Source organism: Haliotis asinina, chromosome 2 (genome assembly GCF_037392515.1).
Source record: "Haliotis asinina isolate JCU_RB_2024 chromosome 2, JCU_Hal_asi_v2, whole genome shotgun sequence".
Taxonomy (NCBI): domain Eukaryota; kingdom Metazoa; phylum Mollusca; class Gastropoda; order Lepetellida; family Haliotidae; genus Haliotis; species Haliotis asinina.
Window position 1 is genome coordinate 87187814 of NC_090281.1, and position 23717 is coordinate 87211530.

Genomic DNA, 23717 nt, shown 5'->3' on the forward strand with positions numbered 1-23717 from the left:
TAACAATGTTACAGGATGGAGGTAAAGAAGTGGAGTAGTTCTGTGAGCACTTCCCAAAGAGAATATATCAGCTAATGTTCTGTACTCAATGTGAGTGATTTTGTGAGGCTGAGAGTTCAAGTGACTGCATAAGAGTATATAAGAGTTCATGTGACTATGAATGTGCCAGAGTTTATGTGACTTGACAAGAAATGATGTGACTCACTGACTGTGAATGAGAGTGGATGTGAGCTCATGTAACTCCATGTCAGTGTATGTGATTCTGTGAAAGCATAAGTGACTCTGTGAGAGTGCATGGAAGTGTATGTGATTCTGTGACAGCAAATGTGAGTTCATGAGTGTGCATGTGAGTATATGTGAGTTTATGTGACTCCAAGAGATGTATGGATTGGGAAGTGAGAGTGGTAAGGTTATCTGTTAAATAAAGCACCGACATCCATATATCATGAAACACTGTGTCTCTGACCTCTCCACTATATATTAATAGCAACATTTTCTCCATGAATGGTCCCTGTTGAAAAAGTCAGTGACATTGGTTGAACTCCTGTTTCAAACAGAAACCACTTTTCTCCTGAAAAATCATTTTAATGATTATAAATAGCTACAGTTCCATTATCTGAAATAAGATAACAACATGCAAAATATAACCAATTTTATTCAGTTTAATCATTATTGCTAAAGTTTTGAAATATTTGATGAATATTCATGAAGATTCTCTTGAGAAAATGATCTACCAAATTCCTTTTGTTGAAACTATTCATGAAAATAATTCCGGTTCTACTTTGAAGTTGATCTTCCAAAAACTGTCAGTATTGGTCATGATTCCATCCTGGATGAAGAATATGAATGTTACAGATTCGTAAGTTTGAAACTGTAAACTAGACTGAAAGTGCATCAGACAACAAACTGCATCTAAAAAATATTCCATGAACAATGATTTATAAACCTACTGGACAAAATATGTCAGCAGAAAATATGGGCTACAACTACCTCTGGTGCCAAACAGTCTCAGTAAAGACTGCTTTGGCAAGAAGAATCTATTTGAGACTATTTCAGGTGCAACTCTAACAGGGCCATTTCAATAATATGACAGACTTCAATAAAAAACTCTTTTGTCCTGGACAGCATGGAAAAGGAAATGTTTCAAATTCAGAAAAATATGGCCTTTTTCTCCCACTGAGAACAAACATTCAATTATTCCCTGCATCTGCTTACACACTGACAGGCTTAGCTGTTAATCTTCTATGTCTATGCACCATCATTTGCTCGTTTGCCGTATGTCAACTCTGGCAATAGATCCTTTAAATTTTGATTTTGCTCAGACAAATTGCCGCAATATTCCGGTTTGGTAGGAGTCAGTGTGTCAGTTGCTAGTTATAACGGAGGGTGATTACTAGCGAAGGCTGGACGCGTTGAGTGATTAGCCTGGCACTGAAAGGGTGCAGGCATTGATGTTTGAGCTTCATGGTTAGAATACAAGCTATGAGATTACGAGGGGAGAATTGATCCTGCTCTACAGCTTTCTATCCTTGCCGACATAACCTTGTCTGGTGATAGGCCAGTTTTCAGGCTGGTCAGTGCTGTAAGGACTGTGTTGGGATTGTGGAGGCAGTGTGCATGTAGAGAGAGGCCTACAGTCACCGCTAAGGTGTCAACACAACAAAGCCTTTGCTACACACTGCTACATAGAACATGTGTTTAACCGAGATGGTGCAGGAGTAGGAGCTCTAGGGGAGAGAGAGAGAGAGGGTTGGAAAGATGAGGGGGAGAAGAAAGTAGGTAGAGGGAGAGGAGGGAGTAAGCATGGTTTTACATCACTTTTAGCAATGTCTCCACAGGAGAACACCAGAAATGGAAGGAAGGAGAAAGGACATAAGGGAAGGTAGGAGGGAAAAGAAGGTATAATGTGAGAGGCTTGGGATGAAAACTTTGGAAAGGAAGTGGGAGATAGTGCTAGGTACTTGGGTCAGTATTGAAACAGAGAGGATATGACGATTTAGAGAGGGATGAGAATTAAGGTGTGGGTGGGTGAATGTTAATATTGGAGAGGCAGAGGACAGGGCCGTGGATATCTTATACCTTGAAAGAATTCAATGACACACAGCTACAATCTTAAGCACCACAAAACTTGAAAAGAAAAAAAATACATCTAGGAATCAAAGTTTTATTAACAACTTTATGAAGCAACACACAAGGGTTAACAAACTCATTTAACAATGTTCACTCCAGAAAGATGCCAGAAGACCTAAACAGTATTCTTCTACAACATTTCCAATTTACAATCACTGACATGCATACCGACAGAGATCAGACCAAAAATCCAACCATGATAACAAAAGAAAGAACAAAATCAAGATTGAAACCGAAAAACAAATATGGTATCAGAAATCAAATTTCCAGATTTATTAATTTTTTATTCTGACAACACAGCAGCCTCAGGCATCAAGCCACTGGGGCTTAAACTAGCACTATGGAAGCTTAATTACAAACTTGTTGCCAACAATTCTGGAGAAGAAGCCAGAAATTGTTCACCGCATTTCTACGAATATTCCTGTCGACCAAAATCCTGCAAGCAAGTAATTCGTTCAAACGAACAATTATCACAAATAAAACTGGCTTTAGTTGCAAGTGGTCATGACAAATGATGGATTAGCATGATGAATTGATATCTAACTTAAGAACAAACTTTAGAATTTGGCAATTAAAACAGCAATGTTTGTATTCAAAACAAAAGCTGGAAAAGCCATTTTACATCTGAGAAAGAATCTTGAAAATGCTTTTGAAAAAAAACAAAAACAAACTTTAATGACAGACATTGAGCCTCATTACAAGGCAAAAGGGTGAAAAAATTCACTACATCAGCTACAAAATCAATCTGTTATTACACCCCAAGCTTGAAAATGGTGACGATAAATTGCTGTTCTGAGCAACAGTCCTAATTTTACCCATGTCGTGCTGCAGCTATTACCAACAAAATACTGTTCCATAAACATCTCTGCAATGGCCATTACCCCATCGGCTGTGAGAAAAACCTTTTATCTGACAAATATTTCAAAGAAGGTGCTGCAGTTAAACCAAACCAGCACTGTCCCAAGACAGCATTGTGTAATTCAGCAGGGTATGTTATTTTCAGCTAGAGCAGACCCTCACAACGAGTTGCATTTTATCTCAAAATCCTTCTGTGTTTGGATTTGTCTTGTCTGCAGAAGCCGCAGGGATTCCTTTTTTCCCCTCATTTATCAAAGTGAACGTGATACTTAGATTATCCGTTTCAGACACTGTATTTCATGTCATCTGTTTTGTACTTTACACTCCCCAACCATGAAGACAATTTGTCAAAGACATTCTTAACAAGAAGTCATGTGATGTAGAGTTTTACTGTGTACTTTAATGACCTACATAGACTTTTGCTGACCAAATTCTTACACTGAAGCTCAAACTTGCTGGGGCTCATATTTAGCAGCAGTCTACATATGGCTGTGATTAAATTCTAAGAAAACATAGGAACTGTTTGTGTATCATAGAAAGATGAAAACATTCCTATCCAAATATGAGAAGTATTTGTCACTCAACTTCAGCTAAAAAGTGAGATGCCAGAAAAATCACCAACAGTCAGCCACTGCTTGTGTTGGATCTTGCATGCAATTTGAATGATTTCAAATATACTTAGCAACTGCAGACTGACTTACTCCATCAACATTTATTGAGTTTCAAAATATTTTCAGTGTCCTCTTAGATATTTAATTAGCATTATCAACAGAAGTCTTTTTCATGGCAAGAGAAAAACACTGTCACTCCAAAAGGAGATTCAAGTCATATTCAGATGGTTTTGTGTTTATCATAAGATACTAACATTTGCTGCATACCACTCCTTTCACTGATGGAACATTGAAACATAAACAAGGTTACAATCCCAACTTACCGATTCGCTGGCAATGGAGATGGATCTTATTGTTGTTTGCTCAGGGGTCAATGGTGAAGGTGGGTCCCGCTGAATGGTCCCACTCTTGATGTGCCAGTAGTAGGCGCCATCGTCATCTAGGAACACACAACATCTCATACAGCCAAGCCCTCTCATTGAAACTGTGTGCATTAACAAACTTCCTGTGGTATGTAGCAATGTCCAGTGTGCGTAATTATAGGCTGGTCCTGTGGTCCCTGGCTAGTAAAAGTTCATCATGAAATTAAATAATACGTTTGTAGTGGTCCTGGTGGCCTGTGAATTTTGTTTTGATAGTTAAGTAAATCTACAAATGTTATTTTGGACCAGTGAAGTACAGATGGGACCACTTATTGGTGTCCACTCATTTGTCCTGTGGTGTAGTGGAGCAGTTTGAAGTGCTCTTTTCCCTTGAATGTCCTTTGCATGGATATTACTCATATCAAGTTAAAGAACGCTAACCACTGGATGGATGTGTCAGATGCTTGAAGGGCATTTAGAAGCTGGAAGGTAACATAACAAAGTATAGTGCTGAACAACCACCATCCATCACACCGTTATCAAGCAAGTCACTTGCTTGATATCAGTGTTTGTAGCTACACCAAAACATCACTTGTCTGATAATGGTGTCAGTACCTACACCAAAACGTCACTTGTCTGATAATGGTGTTACTACCTACACTGAAACATCACTTGCCAGATAATGGTGTTACTACCTACACTGAAACATCACTTGCCTGATAATGGTGTTACTACCTACACTGAAACATCACTTGCCTGATAATGGTGTTACTACCTACACTGAAACATCACTTGCCTGATAATGGTGTTACTACCTACACTGAAACATCACTTGCCTGATAATGGTGTTAGAACCTATACTGAAACATCACTTGCCTGATAATGGTGTTACTACCTATACTGAAACATCACTTGCCTGATAATGGTGTTACTACCTATACTGAAACATCACTTGCCTGATAATGGTGTTACTACCTATACTGAAACATCACTTGCCTGATAATGGTGTTACTACCTATACTGAAACATCACTTGCCTGATAATGGTGTTACTACCTACACTGAAACATCACTTGCCTGATAATGGTGTTACTACCTACACTGAAACATCACTTGCCTGATAATGGTGTTACTACCTACACTGAAACATCACTTCCTTCATAACAGTGTTTGTACCTACACCAAAATGTCACACTCACTGCATTGAAGCAGCTAACTATCCACTGAACTTGGGTTTCCCACCCAAAAGAAGTTACAGAAGACTTTATTGTTTCAATATCCTTACAACTTCTAAAATGCCCCCCCAAAGAAGTCCTCTTGGGTATTATATGTTGTAACTCAACAGTAACTGAGGGCTTTACAGGTGAAATGGCTCAGGACTAATTGTCTTCCTTTCTTCACAGAAGTAAACTAGTTTCATAAAATACCCATTCATCAAAGAATCTGTAAGAGGTTGAAGGTTTTCTGATACACATCATCACAAAGACATGAAGATGTGTATAATTTCTACATGTGTTTTTGCAGCTCAGGTCAGGAAAGGGAAAACATTAATTTTTTTCTACAAACATCTAAAAGCTAAGAAATACCCAGTACTGGCAAACAGTATTAAAGTTATTGGCTGTATTTGTCAAAATTTATCAAAGTTTGTTTGATGAGCATGGGCTGCACAATCTCAAATCTTTCATTGATACACGTGTCTTCTCTTATTGTTGTCAGAACTAAGCCTTATCTTGAAAATATTGTGGATCCTATAAGAGAAAAATTTGCATATTTTTATTTGTGCAGGTTTATTTTCTGGGAGAGTCTTCCAAGTAAATACAGTTTCTGTTTGATGATAAGTAACGCTGAGGCATTAGGAACACAGGAACGGCTTTGATCCCTGTTTAATCTAGCTCAGTCTGTCCCTAGAGGCCATAGTGTTTCATGTCCAGGTTGAAGATTAAAAGAACACAAAAATAACAAGTTTACATGGACATATCAATATGAGGAATAAAGAATTAAAACAATAAATGAACTGTCTTATCTGTGATTGTAAAGTTAAGATACTGACTATATGTTCATAACAATTGCTGCTCCTTCTGTCGGAAGGAATAGGAAAGAATTACTGATATAATTAAGTAACTTGGTAATGAGGAAGACTGTATAGACCAGTGTGTTCATGTTTGTGAAACAACATTCTAGGCAGAATTACTACATTTTCATATATTGCCAAATTCTATATTTACAGATCGAAATTAGAAATGAAACCCACTATTTTCATGTTTATGATAAGGAAGATTTTTCTATGATAATACAGTGATGCTTTCAAGACAAATATTCACCAGAAATTCTACGCCTTGTCAGAAATATTTTGAAAATAAGGAACAGTCTTTACTAAAATATAGTTTCAAACAGGGAAAGAACCCTTTACAAATTTAACACTAGACCATAGGACCAGTGAATCGACAATAATTAGTGGTCCTGTGTGTCAATGTCTTTGACCCAGCATATCCCAGCACAACATAGCTGAGATACATGCAGTATATTTGCATTACCTGAGAGAACATCATCAGAGAAAGAAGCTAAAAGAAATCTCTCAGAGTCACTGACAGGATGTGAACCATTCTTCTTATGAGATGAGTTTTCTGCATCCCTGAGCTAAGTCTGTTTTGTGTGGCAAGTACTTCTTTTCACACACAAAAAAACCCCTTCCTCCCCCAAAAATACAAGTAAAGTATATTGCATTGAAACTGTAATCCCACAAACAACCTGAAAGGAGCACATTATATATACTTAAAGGCATGAAATGGTGCAAAAACTGACATTAACAGGTAACATTTTTACACAAAAAATGGCACCACAGCAGATCATGCTACTTCACTAAAGCATTGCTCGAATAATTTCATTTATAGAAAATTGACTGGAGGCTGCATAAGGTAAAATTTAATTTTTGTCCCTTTTAGAAATGGAAGTCAATAGTAATTCTGGACTGAAAAGAACTTGACTAAATACAAGTCCATGCTACACTCCTTGTCACAAGTAATGAAATGCTTCCATTTTGGGCCAAAAGAAAATGTCAAGAGGTATTAATGGACTTGCAAACTGTTTTCAAGCCCTGTTGAGAGAGCTTTTTGTTAGTGACATTATGCTAGGGCACTTGCTAGGAAGACTGTTCCAATAGATGCTATAGCTATCTTAACAAAATCTTTAACATCCGGCAGTCTCTCAGACAAAAATCAAGAAAGCTTGACATTGCAAGCTTCGATTCTAATGCTTGAAAATCTTGCTTACAAAGTTACAGAAAACCTGATAAAATATTAACTAAAATATTCTAAAGCCGAATTTATACTCAAAACGATTTTGAGATTTTTATCGAAAGGATTGTACGTGACACTCCCTTCTCAAGCAATGAGTATGGATGGCCCTGTAGGCTATGAGCTGAATGTACTGTGAATGCTAAGGTTATGAGTTTGAGTCCCATTTCACCAACTGTCTCTAGGTTTATAAGCACCTTTCTCTTGTTTGCACCATTTCACAAAGTGATAAACTTCTAGGAAATGAAAAGGGGTGAAACTATATACCGTGGCATTAGGTATTTTCAGTTTGGCATTTTAACCTTTTCTAAAATGTCTAGAAAATGAATCATGTTGTCAAAATCTATGCATTTCTTTGCAAGACAGAGGCATTTTTCCTGGAAGTATGTTCTGGTATACCAAATCAAAATGGAACCGAACCAAAGACTTTGTACCATATTACGAGCCGTAACGTGGTAAGAGCATTCTATTTCACCCCTAGACGCAAGCTACTTCAGTCACTGGGACACCATTCAAAGAGATAATAAACCATCTCACTCACTCACTCATGCAATTTCCTAGACTAACGCGAGGCTTAGTGATGAGGTTGTTTCGTGGGACAGGTCTGGAACAGACTTTCATGGCACTCCTTAAAAACTTCACCTGTGTCTCTAGGGCCCATTGTCCCCTAAAATAAATGAGAGGCCCTAACCATCTCCACTGCACAGACATTTGTTAAACTAATACCCCTCATCTACTGCTGTCTAAATACAAACTCCAAGCAACATATCATCAGTTGTGATTAATGACCCCGAGGTATACCTCCCAAAAAACAAATTACCCATCACCAAACAAAAACATGTCGTTCTTTCTTCACAGAAGCCACGTATTGACTCTTCTTTGAAAGTGTTTTCAGTAAACAAGCTACAAAGAAGGTTCACACTGCTGATCAAGAAGACAATGGTATGATCAATCTTTTCTAAGTACTAAAGCATAGTCAATTACAAAGAAAACCCTTGGGCGGAAAGATTTCTCATGCCATTATTGAACTCTAAGGTAGCAACATCCTATTTCGTTGTCGGGTCTCCTATCACAGTAGTTCATCTCAATCTCAAGGTCCATGCATCAAAAGGGTATTTTTTCAGGCTTGATACAGACAAAGGTTGTACGTCCTGGCCAAAATGGTGAGCAGAGATTTTCGCATTTGTTGATTCATCAAATTATCCAGCAATGTGATCTGATTCACCTTCCTTTGATAAAAAACATGGGCTTACACCCACAGGCTTTGTTTCAATGCAGAGATTAGAATCTAAAAGCCTTTTTAAAATCTTGGAATTTTGGGAGGTACAAATTATATTGATCACTATTTCTGGTGTTAAACAATGGATCAGATCTGTCTAGTTGCACTGACTTCCCCAAACAGCTATTTGTAAATGTCTGTGAAGTGACATAAATTCCACAAATACAGCCTCTAATTATGCAAGCAACTTGCAATGAGGATTGAGTGTTTTATTTTATGTCACTTTAACAATAACGTAGCAATACATTGACACAGGGACACCAGAACTTCATACATTGTGTGGGGAGTCAAACCCAGGGGTTCAAAGTGAGGGAGATCAATCTATCCTTGAAGGTGTAATGGCATGCTATTGTTTCATGTCTGGACAAAAATGTGTTTTGAGGTGGCAGAATGGTATTGTATTATTTCACTCCAATAAAAAAAATTCCTTTTTCTAGAAAACTGCAGTTCATGTACTTAAAGTGTTCAAAAAAGCCCTTAAAAAAATATTTAACAGTATGGTAGTTGTTTTATCCTAAAAATGTGTCCTGTGAAAGTGTTAACAAATTTTATTTATATTACATGGTAAGATGAAAAGAAGCTCTTCACATTGGTAAAACAAAATTCTTACATAAAAAATAAACATAGATGTCAAAATAAATAGGCCTTTTGTGTTCAACAATAATGTAAATTAAATATTTTACACAAAAGTGTCCTTCACTTTGGTAAAAAGGGATTCTGGGTTTTTTTAATGTCTAGACAACAGTTCCTTTATAATGTTAAACCACATTCCAATATGAATGATACGTCCTCACCTTCACACTTCTCCCAGCCAGGGGGCAAGATCTCGGAGCTGCTCTCGTCTGACTCACTGGTACCCGATTCTTCCGTGCTTGCCTAGCAGAAACACAACAATGAACATCAAAATCTCCATCTTTGAAATTATTAAGATCAAACATTTTGAATAGCATTGAATTATTCACGAATACATTATCACTATCAAGGAATGTGTGGGAGAGTTGTTCGTGAACATCTGATCCTAAACCATTGTTCCTTCTCCTTCCTGAAAAACAATCCATATTACTGGAGACATCATTAAATATTAACGTGAAAAAAAAATATGATCCCCACCATTTGATTACTCACATCCTGAAAACCTGAATCTTGCTTAGTTTTGTAATGCAATTTTGGAATTTCTCGCCCACAACCTGTCCGAGGTCCTAAAATAGGCTAAGGTAAACATCATAATAAACATTTAAATTAGACTGATTAGTTTCCATGAGGGTAAATGTCCATCAAGGTTTCGGTCTGCTGCTCTTGGCACCATGCCTGGAATCTGACTAAACATCTAAATCCCATTTACGACAACAACAAATGACAAGGTCGTCAGCCGAGGTCTCCACAGACTCGTTATGTCTGCTTGACAACGCATCAAGTCTAATTGTGTTTGGATTCAATATTTCACTCAGGACATACAAAAACATGACCATGTTCTTAAAGAACACATATATTGGTAACTTCTGTTCCCAGTGACATGTTCAATTTCTCTTGAATAATGAGGTGTAATTGAGGCATTTGTTTATGATCCAGGTCGAACAGTTTTCTGTTATTTCCTGGAAACTTTGTTGGTTTAACACACCTGCCTATGTTTAGCCAAAAAAGGTATAACCATCCTAACGTGTCTTTGAAAAGAAATGAAATTGAATTCATTTGATTAAAATAGATTTTTTAAAAAAATTCTAAAAAAGGAAAGTTTTTCATTAGGTGGAAACGACAGCCAGTCTAAAGAGCATGAAATTCATATATATCATTGACATGGAATAAAAGGAATTATCCACCACGTTGAGACAGTAAAAGCTGTTTGCTCCAAAATCACTGGCAGGTTAGTACATGCTTACCCTTTAGAAGGCCTGGTATTCAAGGATACAATCTTACAAAATTTCCCTGCAAATTTGCTGTTGGAGTCTTGTTTCCTTAATTATTTATGACTGGCTATTCTGTTGTTTCTTGTCATGTTACATTCACAATGCCTCCTTCTGTGGTTTGATATTTATTCACTCAAGGAAAGAGGATATTATGAAATTGATGCAGCATATATCCATTTTTTGCTGTCTGTACCTGCTGTGCATGTAACAGACATTGACACAGGGATCATATTCTTAAAGGTTAAAATTTCATCTTGTTTTCCATTTGGGGGTTATTTCTTTGCTGGACTGCAACATGAATCAAATTTCTATTAAAAAAATCTAATGACAAATTTCATTCATGGTTTTACTTCTTGAAGTGTAAGCTTAACACAGATTGTCATAAATGATCATGACCATTTTCATAAACAATCTTGAGGTTGGCTATGACAGTACTTTTTCTCTGTGATTTGCTGACAACTTATGGTTTATGATTTCAAATATACATGGTTGAAGATGCAAATAATATAATGCAAAAATTGATTATTCCTGGTAAATAAGTTAAATAACTGTTCTGGATTCAGCTTCTTTCAATCACCTGAATTCTCCTCAGTTCAACTGCATACATGTGGATCATGGAGAAGATGTACCACAGCCTATTGTGGGTATCATGGGCTTAACTGACACTAGACTAAAACCACATCATGAAAGACAATAATTAAATACAAACTGTAAATAAAACACTGCCTAACATTACGAAAACGCTATATCATCAAGTCTGATGATGTCATATCAGTCTGATGATGTTCAATTATCAAAAAAGGTGCCATTTCTTGTTCATTCACCAGAAACAATGTGATGCAATATCTTACTGTGCACTACATATGGAAAAACACTTTTCACCAAAAACTGGTTACTAGACATAGGTTTTAGGTTGCACTATAAGCTAGTAAATACAGAAAATTGTCCCTACTGGTGAAGTGGACTATTTGTACTGTCCTGATTTACAGCTAATTACTGGATCACATTTCCTTTAAAGTAATCGAATATTTTGTCTTGTATGGCAAAGACGCATTGTTCAAATGATCAGTCAAAACTGATGATCACTGTACTTCCCATTTGCGATTCAATGATTCATTTTATAGTTGATAACCATAGTTGACTTTGGAAAGAAAAATACCGAATATCATTTAGAAAATTCACCCAAGGATAAATTTATCAGATAAGAGGGTGAATGATAAAACATAAAAATCAGAATATAACATCGTCATTAATATATTCTTAGATTTTTAGCATCACAATAGGGTAAAAGGGTACAAAGGTTAAGCTGGTGCAAAGAAAACTTAAATAATTAACCAATAATTAATGACTGCTTGAAGGAAAAACCCATATCTGACTATGAAATCTAAGCCAACTATAAAACTGGGGTTACTTTTACTGCCAATTTGTGAAACGTCTTACACCAATGTAACCAATTCTATTAATCACCTTGATGATGGAGCGCCAGTCTATTTGCAGATGCCATACATCTCTACTGTTGAGCATTGGGCACTTCTATCTCCATCTAAAGCTACACCATGAGATGATATTTTAAAATCTTTGACTAAAGAAAACACATGGGTTAAAATGTAATGCAATTTGTTTCAATCTGTCCTCTGAACTCTGAAACAGTTCCTTTCTTAATAGTGACAGATCACTACTGCATTTATCACCAAAACTTAGGGCCGTCCCCCAATACAAGGCTCATTCTTTAGAAACAATATCAACCTCTGTGCTCCAACATTCCATTTTGTCCCTTGAAACCCCTCAATTCTTACTTCTTAAAATCAGTTTGACAATACCTTTTAAAAATACTTTTTTAAATAATCTCAAAATCTTTGGCATTGACTGAAACCATGGACTGAAACTGCCTTAATACACGTACTTGAAAACTGAAATAATACATGACAACTTCAGTGTGAAATTTTATTTTACTTTTAAAAAATATTTTGTTTAAATCTTGAGACTCTGTCAAGTCCTTCAGAAAATCTTTGACAGCAATTTTTTCAGTGTGACAGAAACATTTTTTTTTAACTGAAAAAAAATACAAATTCCTCGAGGAATCTAGGAACAAACCTTTACTTACACTGACACTCTTTGTTCCCTTAGTGACTATTGAAATTGGGAACAAATTCCCCAGCAGCGGATGTACAACTTGGAAAAGTACACATACATTCACACTGTCTGAATACAGGTAAGCAAAAAAGACTTACTAACATCAACATGTTCTGAAAAACACTGACAGCAACTTGTGTACAACTCTAGTAATGAATATGACCAAATGCATCCACACGTGAATATACTTCTTCAATTCTTGCACATTCTTTCTTCAAAAGTTCCCACCAGTAAACAACCCAATCATGTAACAAAGCATTTGCTTTGAGGTGAACTTACATGCACTAGATGACAAGTTTTTTTGCTACTTCACACTAGAGTTGAATCAGAACTATTGACATTGAGCTACTGGTATTTTGGTGAAAAGCAGGATCGAAGCAATAGCTGGAAATATTCAATGCTTTGGTAAAAACTTGAATGTTACCCATTATTAGGTTCCATGTCCTTGAAAAGAAACTAGGAATATGCAAGTAAGAATTTAGAATAATGTGTTTCCTTCATTTAGGATTCAGTGTACGAAGAAATAGATGACTCATTACACTATGACTTTGAAAAACATTGGCTTGTGAAACTGTGACACCGGACCGGAGTATGGTGATTGGACTGAAGGGTAATACCTCTGAAGTTTTCTAGCAACAGAGTTTTAACATTGTTCAAGCCTTGTTTTTGGTGTTGATTTGGGAACATCTATTAACTTAACAGCATAAAATACAAAAAGAATAAATCTGAGAAAAGTTTTTAATTTTTGATCCAGATTGCTCTTGTTTGCTTCATTTGCGGTCTCCTGTAAAGAATATTCAACGGCAGAGGGAGAAGGTGTCATGTAATGATGAGTTAGTTTATGGAATTACGTAGTTATCAAGGCTGATGTATTTGTTCTGTTACTTGCTTTATCCACCACTGTTTTGGCTATCAAAATGTAAATGCGTTTCTTGAAAGTCAAATAAATCACAGTGATACGTCTTGCAATCATAAACTACTTACACTTACTGACCTATGCTTGGTTTAGTGTTGTACTTAACATGACAAATAATATAGCTTGATACTGAAGGAAAACAGTTGCTTTGTGCCATTCCAGTTAGATTTTTTACTTTATAGCTATCACTATGGCAGGTTTTGCCAGATTAGCCCCCAGAAAGCTTTGACTGAAGCATTAGATCAGATATTTGATTTCTAAAATAATAAGGATACGGCTTCATTTCTTCAACACAGGGTTTAAGAAGTTTCTTTCTGACAGTTAAAGAACACGATTCTAATCCTATTACTATAGTTAATCTACAGTTATGCCGAAGAATCATGTGTGCCTTATTATTTATTGCATAATATATCTACAGTAAAGCTCAGCAAATTTGTGATAGTGGCATAAAACACATATGCAAGACACATTCCATAACAGGATGAACAATGAGAAAATAGGAGCTGGGGGCTCCAAATTAGAGTTGGTTGACAGCCCACTCGGAACATGTCTTTCAGGTCTTGGAGGACCAATCGCACATGAAGCTGCTGGTCCTAAATGGCTTCCTTATCCGAGTGTCAATAACTTGTGAAGTGTTAGTTACAAACAAAACACAAATTTCAGTGGTTACTGAAACATCTCATAATAACCAAAGGGACGACAATTATCAAAAACATCTGTCACAAAACCAGCCATTAAGTACGCTTGCCTCATGTTCCAGGGATTGCTAATTGATCTGATCAACACACTGCTCATGTCTAATCATGTGGAAATCAACAATTACCAGTTGGATATTCACATCCACCATAACCAGACCTTGCAAATTAATTAGGATCAATTTGGTGAGATTAGATTAAGGACACATGAGCCATTATAGGGCCAGTAATCTGTAATTGATGATTTGGGAGATGGTCATTTAGAAGAACAATAACATCTGTTCAGGAAGCTGGGCTGATGAAGGATTAATCAAAGGACCAGCAGTGTTTGAGAAATTAACATTAACAATTAAGATGTTGGTGGACAACTGTATGGAAACATTCACATAATTTGGCCATTTTTGACAGTTTTGTTTGACAAGATCACCTGTTGTTATAGACCCTCTGACATTTTTTACACTTGGCAACTCTCAAGTGGAAACTAATGGAATGCATAATGTTATAAACACCATTCAAGGTACACTAAAATTTCTTGGCTCTTAATTTCAACTAAACCACCTCTAATCAGAGTGGGTGAGTGAGTGAGTGAGTGAGTGAGTTGAGTTTTATGCCGCTTTTAGCAATATTCCAGCAATATCACGGCAGGGGACACCAGAAATGGGCTTTAAACATTGTACCCATGTTGGGAATAGAAATCTGGGTGGAACCTGAGGAGTTAATGCTTTAACCACTAGGCTACAACACCACCACCGATCTCTCACCAGTGGACATGTTTAATTCCCAAAACACTTCAGGAGAAGTCCTTACGTCCAAAACAATTCTGTGTGAAAAGGAGTGATAAGACACACTGTCTTACATGGAAAGAGTAAAACTGATGACAACATGAATCAGCCATCCGCCATTAAGAATGGACCATCATGGCCACAATAAATTGTTTGTCCTTGAGATACTAACATCCACTGATAGAAATTATGCCAAAAACAGTTTTGTGAAAGAAGGGAATCTGGCCAGGGAGTATAACGTAGACTTCAGATGTACTGAGACAGTTCAATAATGATCAGATAGCTGATTCCCATCCACTGAATCACCCACTTGAACTAGGAATAACACAGATCAATCAGTGCAACACCTGATGTGTTACATGTATATTCACGTCAATGCATATAGACTGAATGACAAAGGGACGACTTCAACTTTCCCTTCATGTTGAACAGTGCAGGTACATGTTTTGGTGTTAACATTTCACAACTATTGAGGTACAACTCAAGTTTCTTTACCTGGAACTTGTTTGATCAGGGTAACTACAGTCAAAGCGGCACTGTAAAGCTTTCCAAAAGTGACAAAACATTTCATGTTTCACACATCAGTGAAACCCGAAATAAAGTTGATGTCATTCCCTATTTTTGATTGTTCCACATTTTGCTAAGATTTTCCAGGTGAAGAATTGACCTTCCTTTGCATGTGTTTGTGATGGGTGCTACTGGTGGGACAGAATATGCTTCTGTTCTCCCAAAAAAGTTAATTTTTGTAAATATTACTTCAACTACTAAAAGCAAATAGGCTCACATCAGTATCGACACAGGTACATGATGAGGTTTACATTGTTCTTGGGTCGACAAAGTATTGGGCATAACTGATAGGGTAAATTCATCACTATTGTTTTTCAGATCAAGTGAACACCTCACCTCTCCCTCTGAAGAATCCTTCTGTGGTTTGTCCACCACAAGATTATCATCATTGACCGGGCCCGACACATGACTCACACCATCGTCCGAGCGGGCATCTGATTGGATACCACTGTCATGGGAATCCGGGGAGTTGATCATGGTGCTTTCCTCGAACCTGAACAAGCAGGAATGAATGTGCCAGTTTTAACCTTACTTCAGAAAAACTACACCTATATTAGGTAAGGAACACCACACCAAGCTTTAGACTCTGAAACATTCTGCAATTTGACCTGGGTGATACGCTCCTGAAAACCACCCTGGTGGTCCAGTGATTACTTACTAAATTAAGCTGAAATTGTTTTTTGACAAATTACTTTTCAAAAAAGTAATGCCAGAGCCAGCCATAACCTCTTTTCCCTTCCAGATAATGACTACCCAAATGTGAACAAATTTATTTAATCTGAGACGCTAAAGAATGACATAATAAAAACATTTCTGTTCACAAACTTCTGATGTACTCAAATGTGTGTAAACTTATACAACCAAGAGTGGCTTAATTTAACAGATAACTGAGATATATTCAGAACATATATCTTACTTTTCTTCTGGAGCCTTTTCTTCAAGAGGAGTTTCCTCATCCTCCACAACATCCAAGCCATCATCAGGACTGTCAGGGCTGTCTATCTGTGTGTTCTGCCGCTCACGAGCCTTTGCCTCCAGAAGGGAGTAGTACCCCATGAACCCTTTTGGTTTGGAAGGGATGTTGGTGTAACAAGTGATCTCATCATCTTCCTTGATCTCGCTCCCTTCCAGCAGGTCGTCCGACTCATCAAAATGTCGACGTCCATACGTCTCATCGTCGCTGTTCTCATCGCTGTCTGGCGAGTTCAGCTTATCTAGAATGAAGGTTTTATCCGGAGACAGTAGTTTGACAGGGCTGGTGATGATGCCCATGTCAGATAAGTCCATGTTTGCATATTTCTTCCGGTTCAGGGTCACCTTGGTGTCAGTGAGGGAAAGGTTCTTGTCATTTTCGCTATTGACGTTTTCATCCTCGCTGTTGTTGTTGTTATTGTTGTTGTTGGACAGGTTGGAGTTGAGACGATCTTCAAAATGGTAGTTGGGGTTGGCAAAACTCAGATAGGTGGCGTCAGAGTCTGAAAATAAACCAAATCAATGAAGCTTCATGCCCAATCTAGTATCCTTGTCTAGTTTATACTGCTTAAGATTTATAGCTTGAAAAAAAAGTATGTTGTTAATCTTTGCATTCCATCCTTCAGGGCTGATGTACAATTTGGTCCGACTTCTCTGGGGAAAATCGACTTGACGGTAATAATTCATACGAAAAGAACTAATGTGATAATCATGTAATATCTTATTATAACATGAACAAAACGTTATGCAGTTGGTACAACACATGCAACAATGATGAATATACCAGCAAGATGAAAACTAGAAAAAAAAATGAAAGAAAAATGCTAATCCTGCCAGTGTGAACCTGACAAGATATGTTTATGACAGTCCCCTGGGGAAGAGACATGTATCCATGACTTTTTAAATACTTCAGCTTTTAAGCATGTACAAAAGGATAATGAAAGAAGACACCATCAGTTTTCCAACATCAGGCTAAAAACACTTAACCATATTAAAGCCAGAAATAAATGAATTTTTGGAAAATGGTGGTGACACAACTGACAGCAACCTATCTGCACCAGCTAACTCATTTTATCCATTTTGTCTTCCCACTCAAAAATGGCATGCACCCTGAAGACTGATCTTTTTCAAATAAAGACTGCTCCTTCTGAATTTACTCTTGAAACATGGATAATACGAAACTGAAGAGTACAAAGCAGTTATATTAAGGCACAAAGTAATGTCTATCATGAACACTGGGTGAGTCTGGTTTCAGCAATATCCAAGCAAATATCACAGCGAGGGACACCAGAAATGGGCTTCAAACATTGCACCTATGTGGGGAATCGGACCCTGGTCTTTGGCATGACAACAAACACATTAATCACTTGTCTACACCACCACCCTCATAAGCATTGTAACAAAATACAAAATGGAAACTACTGACACATTACACAGAGTCAGGTTTTTATTCCACAATGTCAACCATTCTATAACAACTTGAGTCAAGTGTCAGGTCACTTTGCCACAAACGTGACTACAATAAGGCATGGCTTTTCAACACAGCTATCAACACAAGCTGACAGAAAAAACACAACACATCAAAGGACCAGCCAGAGTGCTGGTGATGAGAAGTTTTGGCTCTATTTTCATACAGACAGATGCCGTTGATAATAAATGACACTCTAAAATGAATCCTTTTCGGACAACGATGGATTTCCATTCCAATTTAAAGAGCACAACCGATTCATCTGCAAATCAGTAATCCTAAATCACTATGCTTCCTCAGTTTATTTCTCTATTTTCAATGATTAATGAACATGATGTTTTCCTCCTGTCCTTCACTCCATCAATCATAACATGCTACCATCGAACCAAAGCAAAACAAATCTCCAGCTGAACAGAAAAGCGTTGCTCTACCATCCTTCCCATTCCACTACAGCGCCAATTTTGGTTTTATTCCCTTTGGTCACCTTTGGCTATTTAGCCAATAGACACAATTTCTGATAACACGAGCGTGAAACTCAGTGAGTAAGCGCCGATTGGTCATTTATAGCCAAGAGCGTGAAATTGCTCACCTTTAGCGATGGCGTAATAGACAACAGGTCGGACGAAATGACAAGTTGAGTGTTTCTGTAACGACACTGCAGGACGTATTAGACCATTGGATGACTCACAGAGTCAGATTACATTTAACCCTTTATGGTTTATAGCCTTCCAAAGGAGAGGGGGATTAACCACATGACAATAAAAGTCACTCAGACACAACTAATGTGTCACTTGTCCCCAAAGAAGCATGATGGCTATGGATCTGCACTTCACGGGATCTCCATGGCCACTTCAGAAGCTGCTGTGTTCTGATGACTGCTGCAATGAACTGCACTTCACAGGATCTCCAAGGCCACTTCAGAAGCTGTTGTGTTCTGATGACTGCTGCAATGAACTGCACTTCACGGGATCTCCATGGCCACTTCAGAAGCTGCTGTGTTCTGATGACTGCTGCAATGAACTGCACTTCACAGGATCTCCAAGGCCACTTCAGAAGCTGTTGTGTTCTGATGACTGCTGCAATGAACTGCACTTCACGGGATCTCCATGGCCACTTCAGAAGCTGTTGTGTTCTAATGACTGCAGCAAGGAACTGAAGAAATTGCTGTGCAAGCTATTGGTATTCAAATTTTGCCTTTCATGGCAGTCTGTAATTTGATTCTCAATGTACTGTGACAGAAGTGATGCTACTCATGAAATATCATCCAAGGAATAAATGCACCGACTTCAAACTTTCTTTGATAGAGTTACAAGAACAAGAACTTATGAGTGAGTGAGTGAGTGAGTTTACTTTTACGCCGCACTTTGTAATATTCCAGCTATATGGCGGTGGTCTGCAAATAATCGAGTCTGGACCAGACAATCCAGTGATCACCAGCATGAGCATCGATCTGTGCAACTCGGAACCGATGACATGTGTCAACCAAGTCAGTGAGCCTGACCACCTGATCCGTTAGTCATATCTTACGACAAGTATAGTAGCCATTTATGGCAAACATGGGTTGCAGAAGGCCTATTCTACCCCGGGACCTCCATGGGTAACAAGAACTTATGGTGGAATTGGGATAGGTTTATAGGACATCATCAGAAACAATGGGTATGCACTGAAAGCACCAGTACATCTGGTATTAACACCTTCGTAACAAACAGAAGTCTTAAAAATGCATGATATGGTTGGAAACAAATCAAGTCTGAACCCAGCAACCCAGCGATTGTCAATGATAGAGGATGTATTTTTGAATCAGTAAGAAATGCAATGATATCCCTTTAGACCCGTGAAGGTCTGGGATGGAATAGGTCTTCAGCAACCCATGCTTGCCATAAAAGGCAACTATGCTTGTTGCAAAAGGCAACTAACGATGACAACCAATGTCATCGGTTCCCAACCATGCAGATCTATGCTCAAGGTGTTTGGTACCAGTTTCGATTATTTACAGACTGCCACCATATAGCTTGAATATTGCAGCATAAGACTAAACTCGCTCACTCACTGATATTCACTTAACCACTTGAAGGTCTTCAGTCAGTCATTCAATACTTGAATATGTGAGGTTTGTTGTATGCTGCACATTCCAACATTTCATCTACATGTACTAAATCAGATGAACCAGAAGTAAAACATATTCCTCAAAGAAAAAGTTCAGATTCTGTTTTAAGAAACACAATCTCTTCAAACCATGCATCCACTTGAAGTATTGAAACCACTTTCGACACATAAGAACAGCATTACAGTAAAGCGAAACAGACATTTTGCAATGAAAAAGGCCTGTGTTTCAGAACAAGTCATCAAAAGCGTATTACATTATCAGAAATTGACACGCAAATCAAGCTAAATCACAGCTGAATGCCAACCGACTGTTTTTAAACCTATATTTGTCTTGGTGTGGATATACAGCCTGTCGTAATAACTCATGTTAACTGTCAAGGCAGCGGCCAATAATGTCAGAACAGGCCCACTCCAACTCAGGACAATCTCATTAGGGCTCATAATGTAGGCCCAGACCTAGACTTGTTTGCATCACTGGACTGCTTTGTAAGCTTCAGTTGAAATGCTGATCTAGCACAGTCCTTGCAGGCAATAACATATTTTCCAAACTGACAAAATGTCATTAAACACATAATTATCCTGATCAATTGTGTGGACTAGCAACTAACTAAGGATTCACTTGCATTCATACAAAAAAAATTTGGAATTGGAGGAAATGTTCAGATTAAAGTAAGTCTCCCCCTACTGTTGTGAGTGTTGCTTATAGTAATATTCCAGCAATATCATGGCGGGAGACCCTCCTTCCACAGAAATTATGCAGGTGTACACTCTTGGAAATGTAAAAAATTGAGAATAATTACCAGAAAATGGTTCAAATTGTATTATCAATTTTGATGATGATGATGGTGATGATGATGATGGATGTTCATGGAATGGGGATGAGATTGATGGCAGAACATATACAGGTGGTCAAAATGGTAATGGTTTTCAAGACATTAATTGTGAAGTATAGCACTATATCTCAAGACATCAAAAATGATTATGTGAACCAATTTTGAACCAATCTGAAGTGTAACTCCTGCTAAAAATATTTTGAATTTTCCAGTAACCACAATAATTTCGCCAAAAAATAATTTTTGACATCCTCAAAAATGTTTTTGTGAATCTCTTAAAAGAAGCTCCTAGTGGCAGAGGGACGCAGCTCTTCACAGAAAGATCCACAGTAACAAATAATTCACAATAAATCAACACCACAGCCAAAAACACCTGGAGTGGAACATTTCTTGACATGTCAAAAACAAAGATAGGTGGCATCAAACTATTCCGAGATAAGCTTCAAGCTTCCCCTCACCATTTCAACTGTCAACCACATGGCAAATGATCCTAAAAATGCCAACCATTTTAATTTCAGCAAGTGACAGGCCTGATTAGACAGGTATTTATGCCATGTTACAGCCACAGAAAGACTCCCACTTTTGATCCCAAAATGACAAGAAAATAGTGAGCATGCTGGGCGCTGTGCTGCCAAATTTACTGGAATCAATGATGACTCTCAGATGGAAGTGTCACTTTTAATTAGCATACCATGTTTAACTACACAGGCTATAAACCACCTGATCAATTGAAAATTCTTCATTTAAACCATATAGAGTTTCTACTGGTGAAACTGACACACAAATAGCAAGGTGGTATATAAAATCATTAAACTTTTTGGAACTATAATTTTGAACAATGACGCTAAAACGGAGTTTAGTTTCATGCTACTTTTCGCAACATTCTCACAATATCAAGCCATGGCACACCAGAAATGGGCTTTACACATTGTACACAATTCACACAGTCATAATTTCTACTTCATCCATGATATCTGTTTATCAGTAATTATAAGATCTCAAGGGCTCAATTCTGAAAAATACTAAGGTAAGAAATAGTGCCACAAATCTGTAAGTGAAACCCTTCATAAAGAACTTCACATGATGTTCAAAACTGTACGTTACTGCTTGACAAATATTCAAACATCCATCACTGTCATTGACCATTCCATGTAGATTTTAGCTTTGACCTGCAATAACATTATTAAAAAAAATATGATAAATACATAAAATATTTAAAACTCCCTTCTTACATCGCCAGTATTCTTTTACTTAAAAGGGATAAAACAGTGCTTCGGGTCAGATATATGTTGGCTGGAATATCTTTTGAGAACTTCCTCATTCACTTAAAGGTCACATGCAACGTAAAACACAACTTTGCAGATTCTGGTACCTTTCGGTATGCACTTACCGAAACAAATCATAAAAAATGCCAATTCAACCTATAAAGTTGAAAAAAAAAAGCAATGGAAAAAAAGCCTGCGAAATCGGATTTCAAACGTTTCACTAAATTCCCCCCAGCGCTGGGGGGGAAAACCGGTTTCAACAGCTGCGCTGCGTCCATAACGCATGCGCAGTAAATAGGTTTGTGGAGCTTGAAACAGTATGCATGCCCAGCGTCTGAGGTCGTGAGCAGTAGTCTAATCTTGGTTGTGTACACAAACAAGTAAATAATCTACTCGTTACGTAAAAAAACTTGCTGATTGTGGTAAGCAGTCTCTGCCACAGAGAAAGCTCAGTGTCTGGTTTATTCACACCTATATGTCTGTCTGCCTGTCTGCTAAAGACAACATGCAATACACAGCTTCAATCATTAACCACGTGCAATTTGAACTTAACACCTATCAGACTATACGACATAAAGAAAATCAGTTGATTTATGACTTGTGCACCCGAGTCCCGTGTCTGCCACATTATGTAATTAGGCAGGTGTGATACACATGACATGTTATGTCTGTGGGTTGCAAACAAACTACATTCATTTTTTTCGGATGACTGGATTTAACGGAAACTGGTGCAAACTCTTGTCAGTTTCAAGTCCTGCTTTTGTACTTGGACGAATGACAGATTCCAGCCACGCAGTAGTTTACCATCTCTACTGACATGATTTTTGATTGGATCGAGCGCAAATTCAGAGAACATGTATTTTCAAAACCCAACATCTCTATATACATTTTTCATGGATAACGACTTCTTTTAGTGTATATGATTTTGTTTGACAACAGTATATGAATCCATACTGAAACGACGCATGAAGTACACAAAAAGAAGTTGTTATCCATAAAGAATCTTACTTTCTTGTGACTTGTTATACTTCTAAAATGCCCATCAAATAGATCATCTTTCTTTACACACAATGAACCCTCAGCATATTAGCAAATGAACCAGCCAATATCATCTCTAGTTGATCCCATCAAACTGACAGCCATACCATCTTGAGCAAATTTCAGGGTAACTTCAATCCCAAATCCCAGATTTGTCAAGATCTTAACACTGTTCACTTACTTCCTGGTCTATGCTTACAGAGTAACCCAGAGTAAGTATTCTGTAAATCGTTTCCCATCTATCTGATGAGAGGTCCATTCCCACAATGTCTCAGTCACTCTCTAAAAAGTCCCAGCAAATTTGCTCTTGTAAATCAGGCTTGTCAAGGACTCTCAAAAAGAATTGGTGTTAAAACCTAATTATTCATCAGTTATTTGAGATGTGATCAAGAATTGACAGAAATGCCACCATGATGGACAGCCATGGGCATTTGATGACCAGGTCACTGCCGAAAGAGCGTCCATTTCCCAACAACCACTTCGACCTTCAATTGTCTTGACAGATC

The 23717-nt window shown here is 37.7% G+C and overlaps 1 protein-coding gene across 3 annotated transcripts in view; it reads right to left on the reverse strand.

Annotated features, from left to right (window-relative positions):
* The window catches only part of LOC137274525 (protein Fe65 homolog), a 110678-nt gene that overhangs the window by 23776 nt on the left and 63185 nt on the right, over positions 1–23717 (reverse strand). For all 3 annotated transcript variants that reach the window (XM_067807762.1, XM_067807764.1, XM_067807763.1), the window contains exons 3-6: positions 16446–17004; positions 15866–16022; positions 9327–9408; positions 3923–4038 (exon numbers count right to left, since the gene is read on the reverse strand). In XM_067807762.1, coding sequence (XP_067663863.1) covers positions 3923–4038; positions 9327–9408; positions 15866–16022; positions 16446–17004 — 914 coding nt within the window. The remainder of the gene's footprint in view (positions 1–3922; positions 4039–9326; positions 9409–15865; positions 16023–16445; positions 17005–23717) is intronic.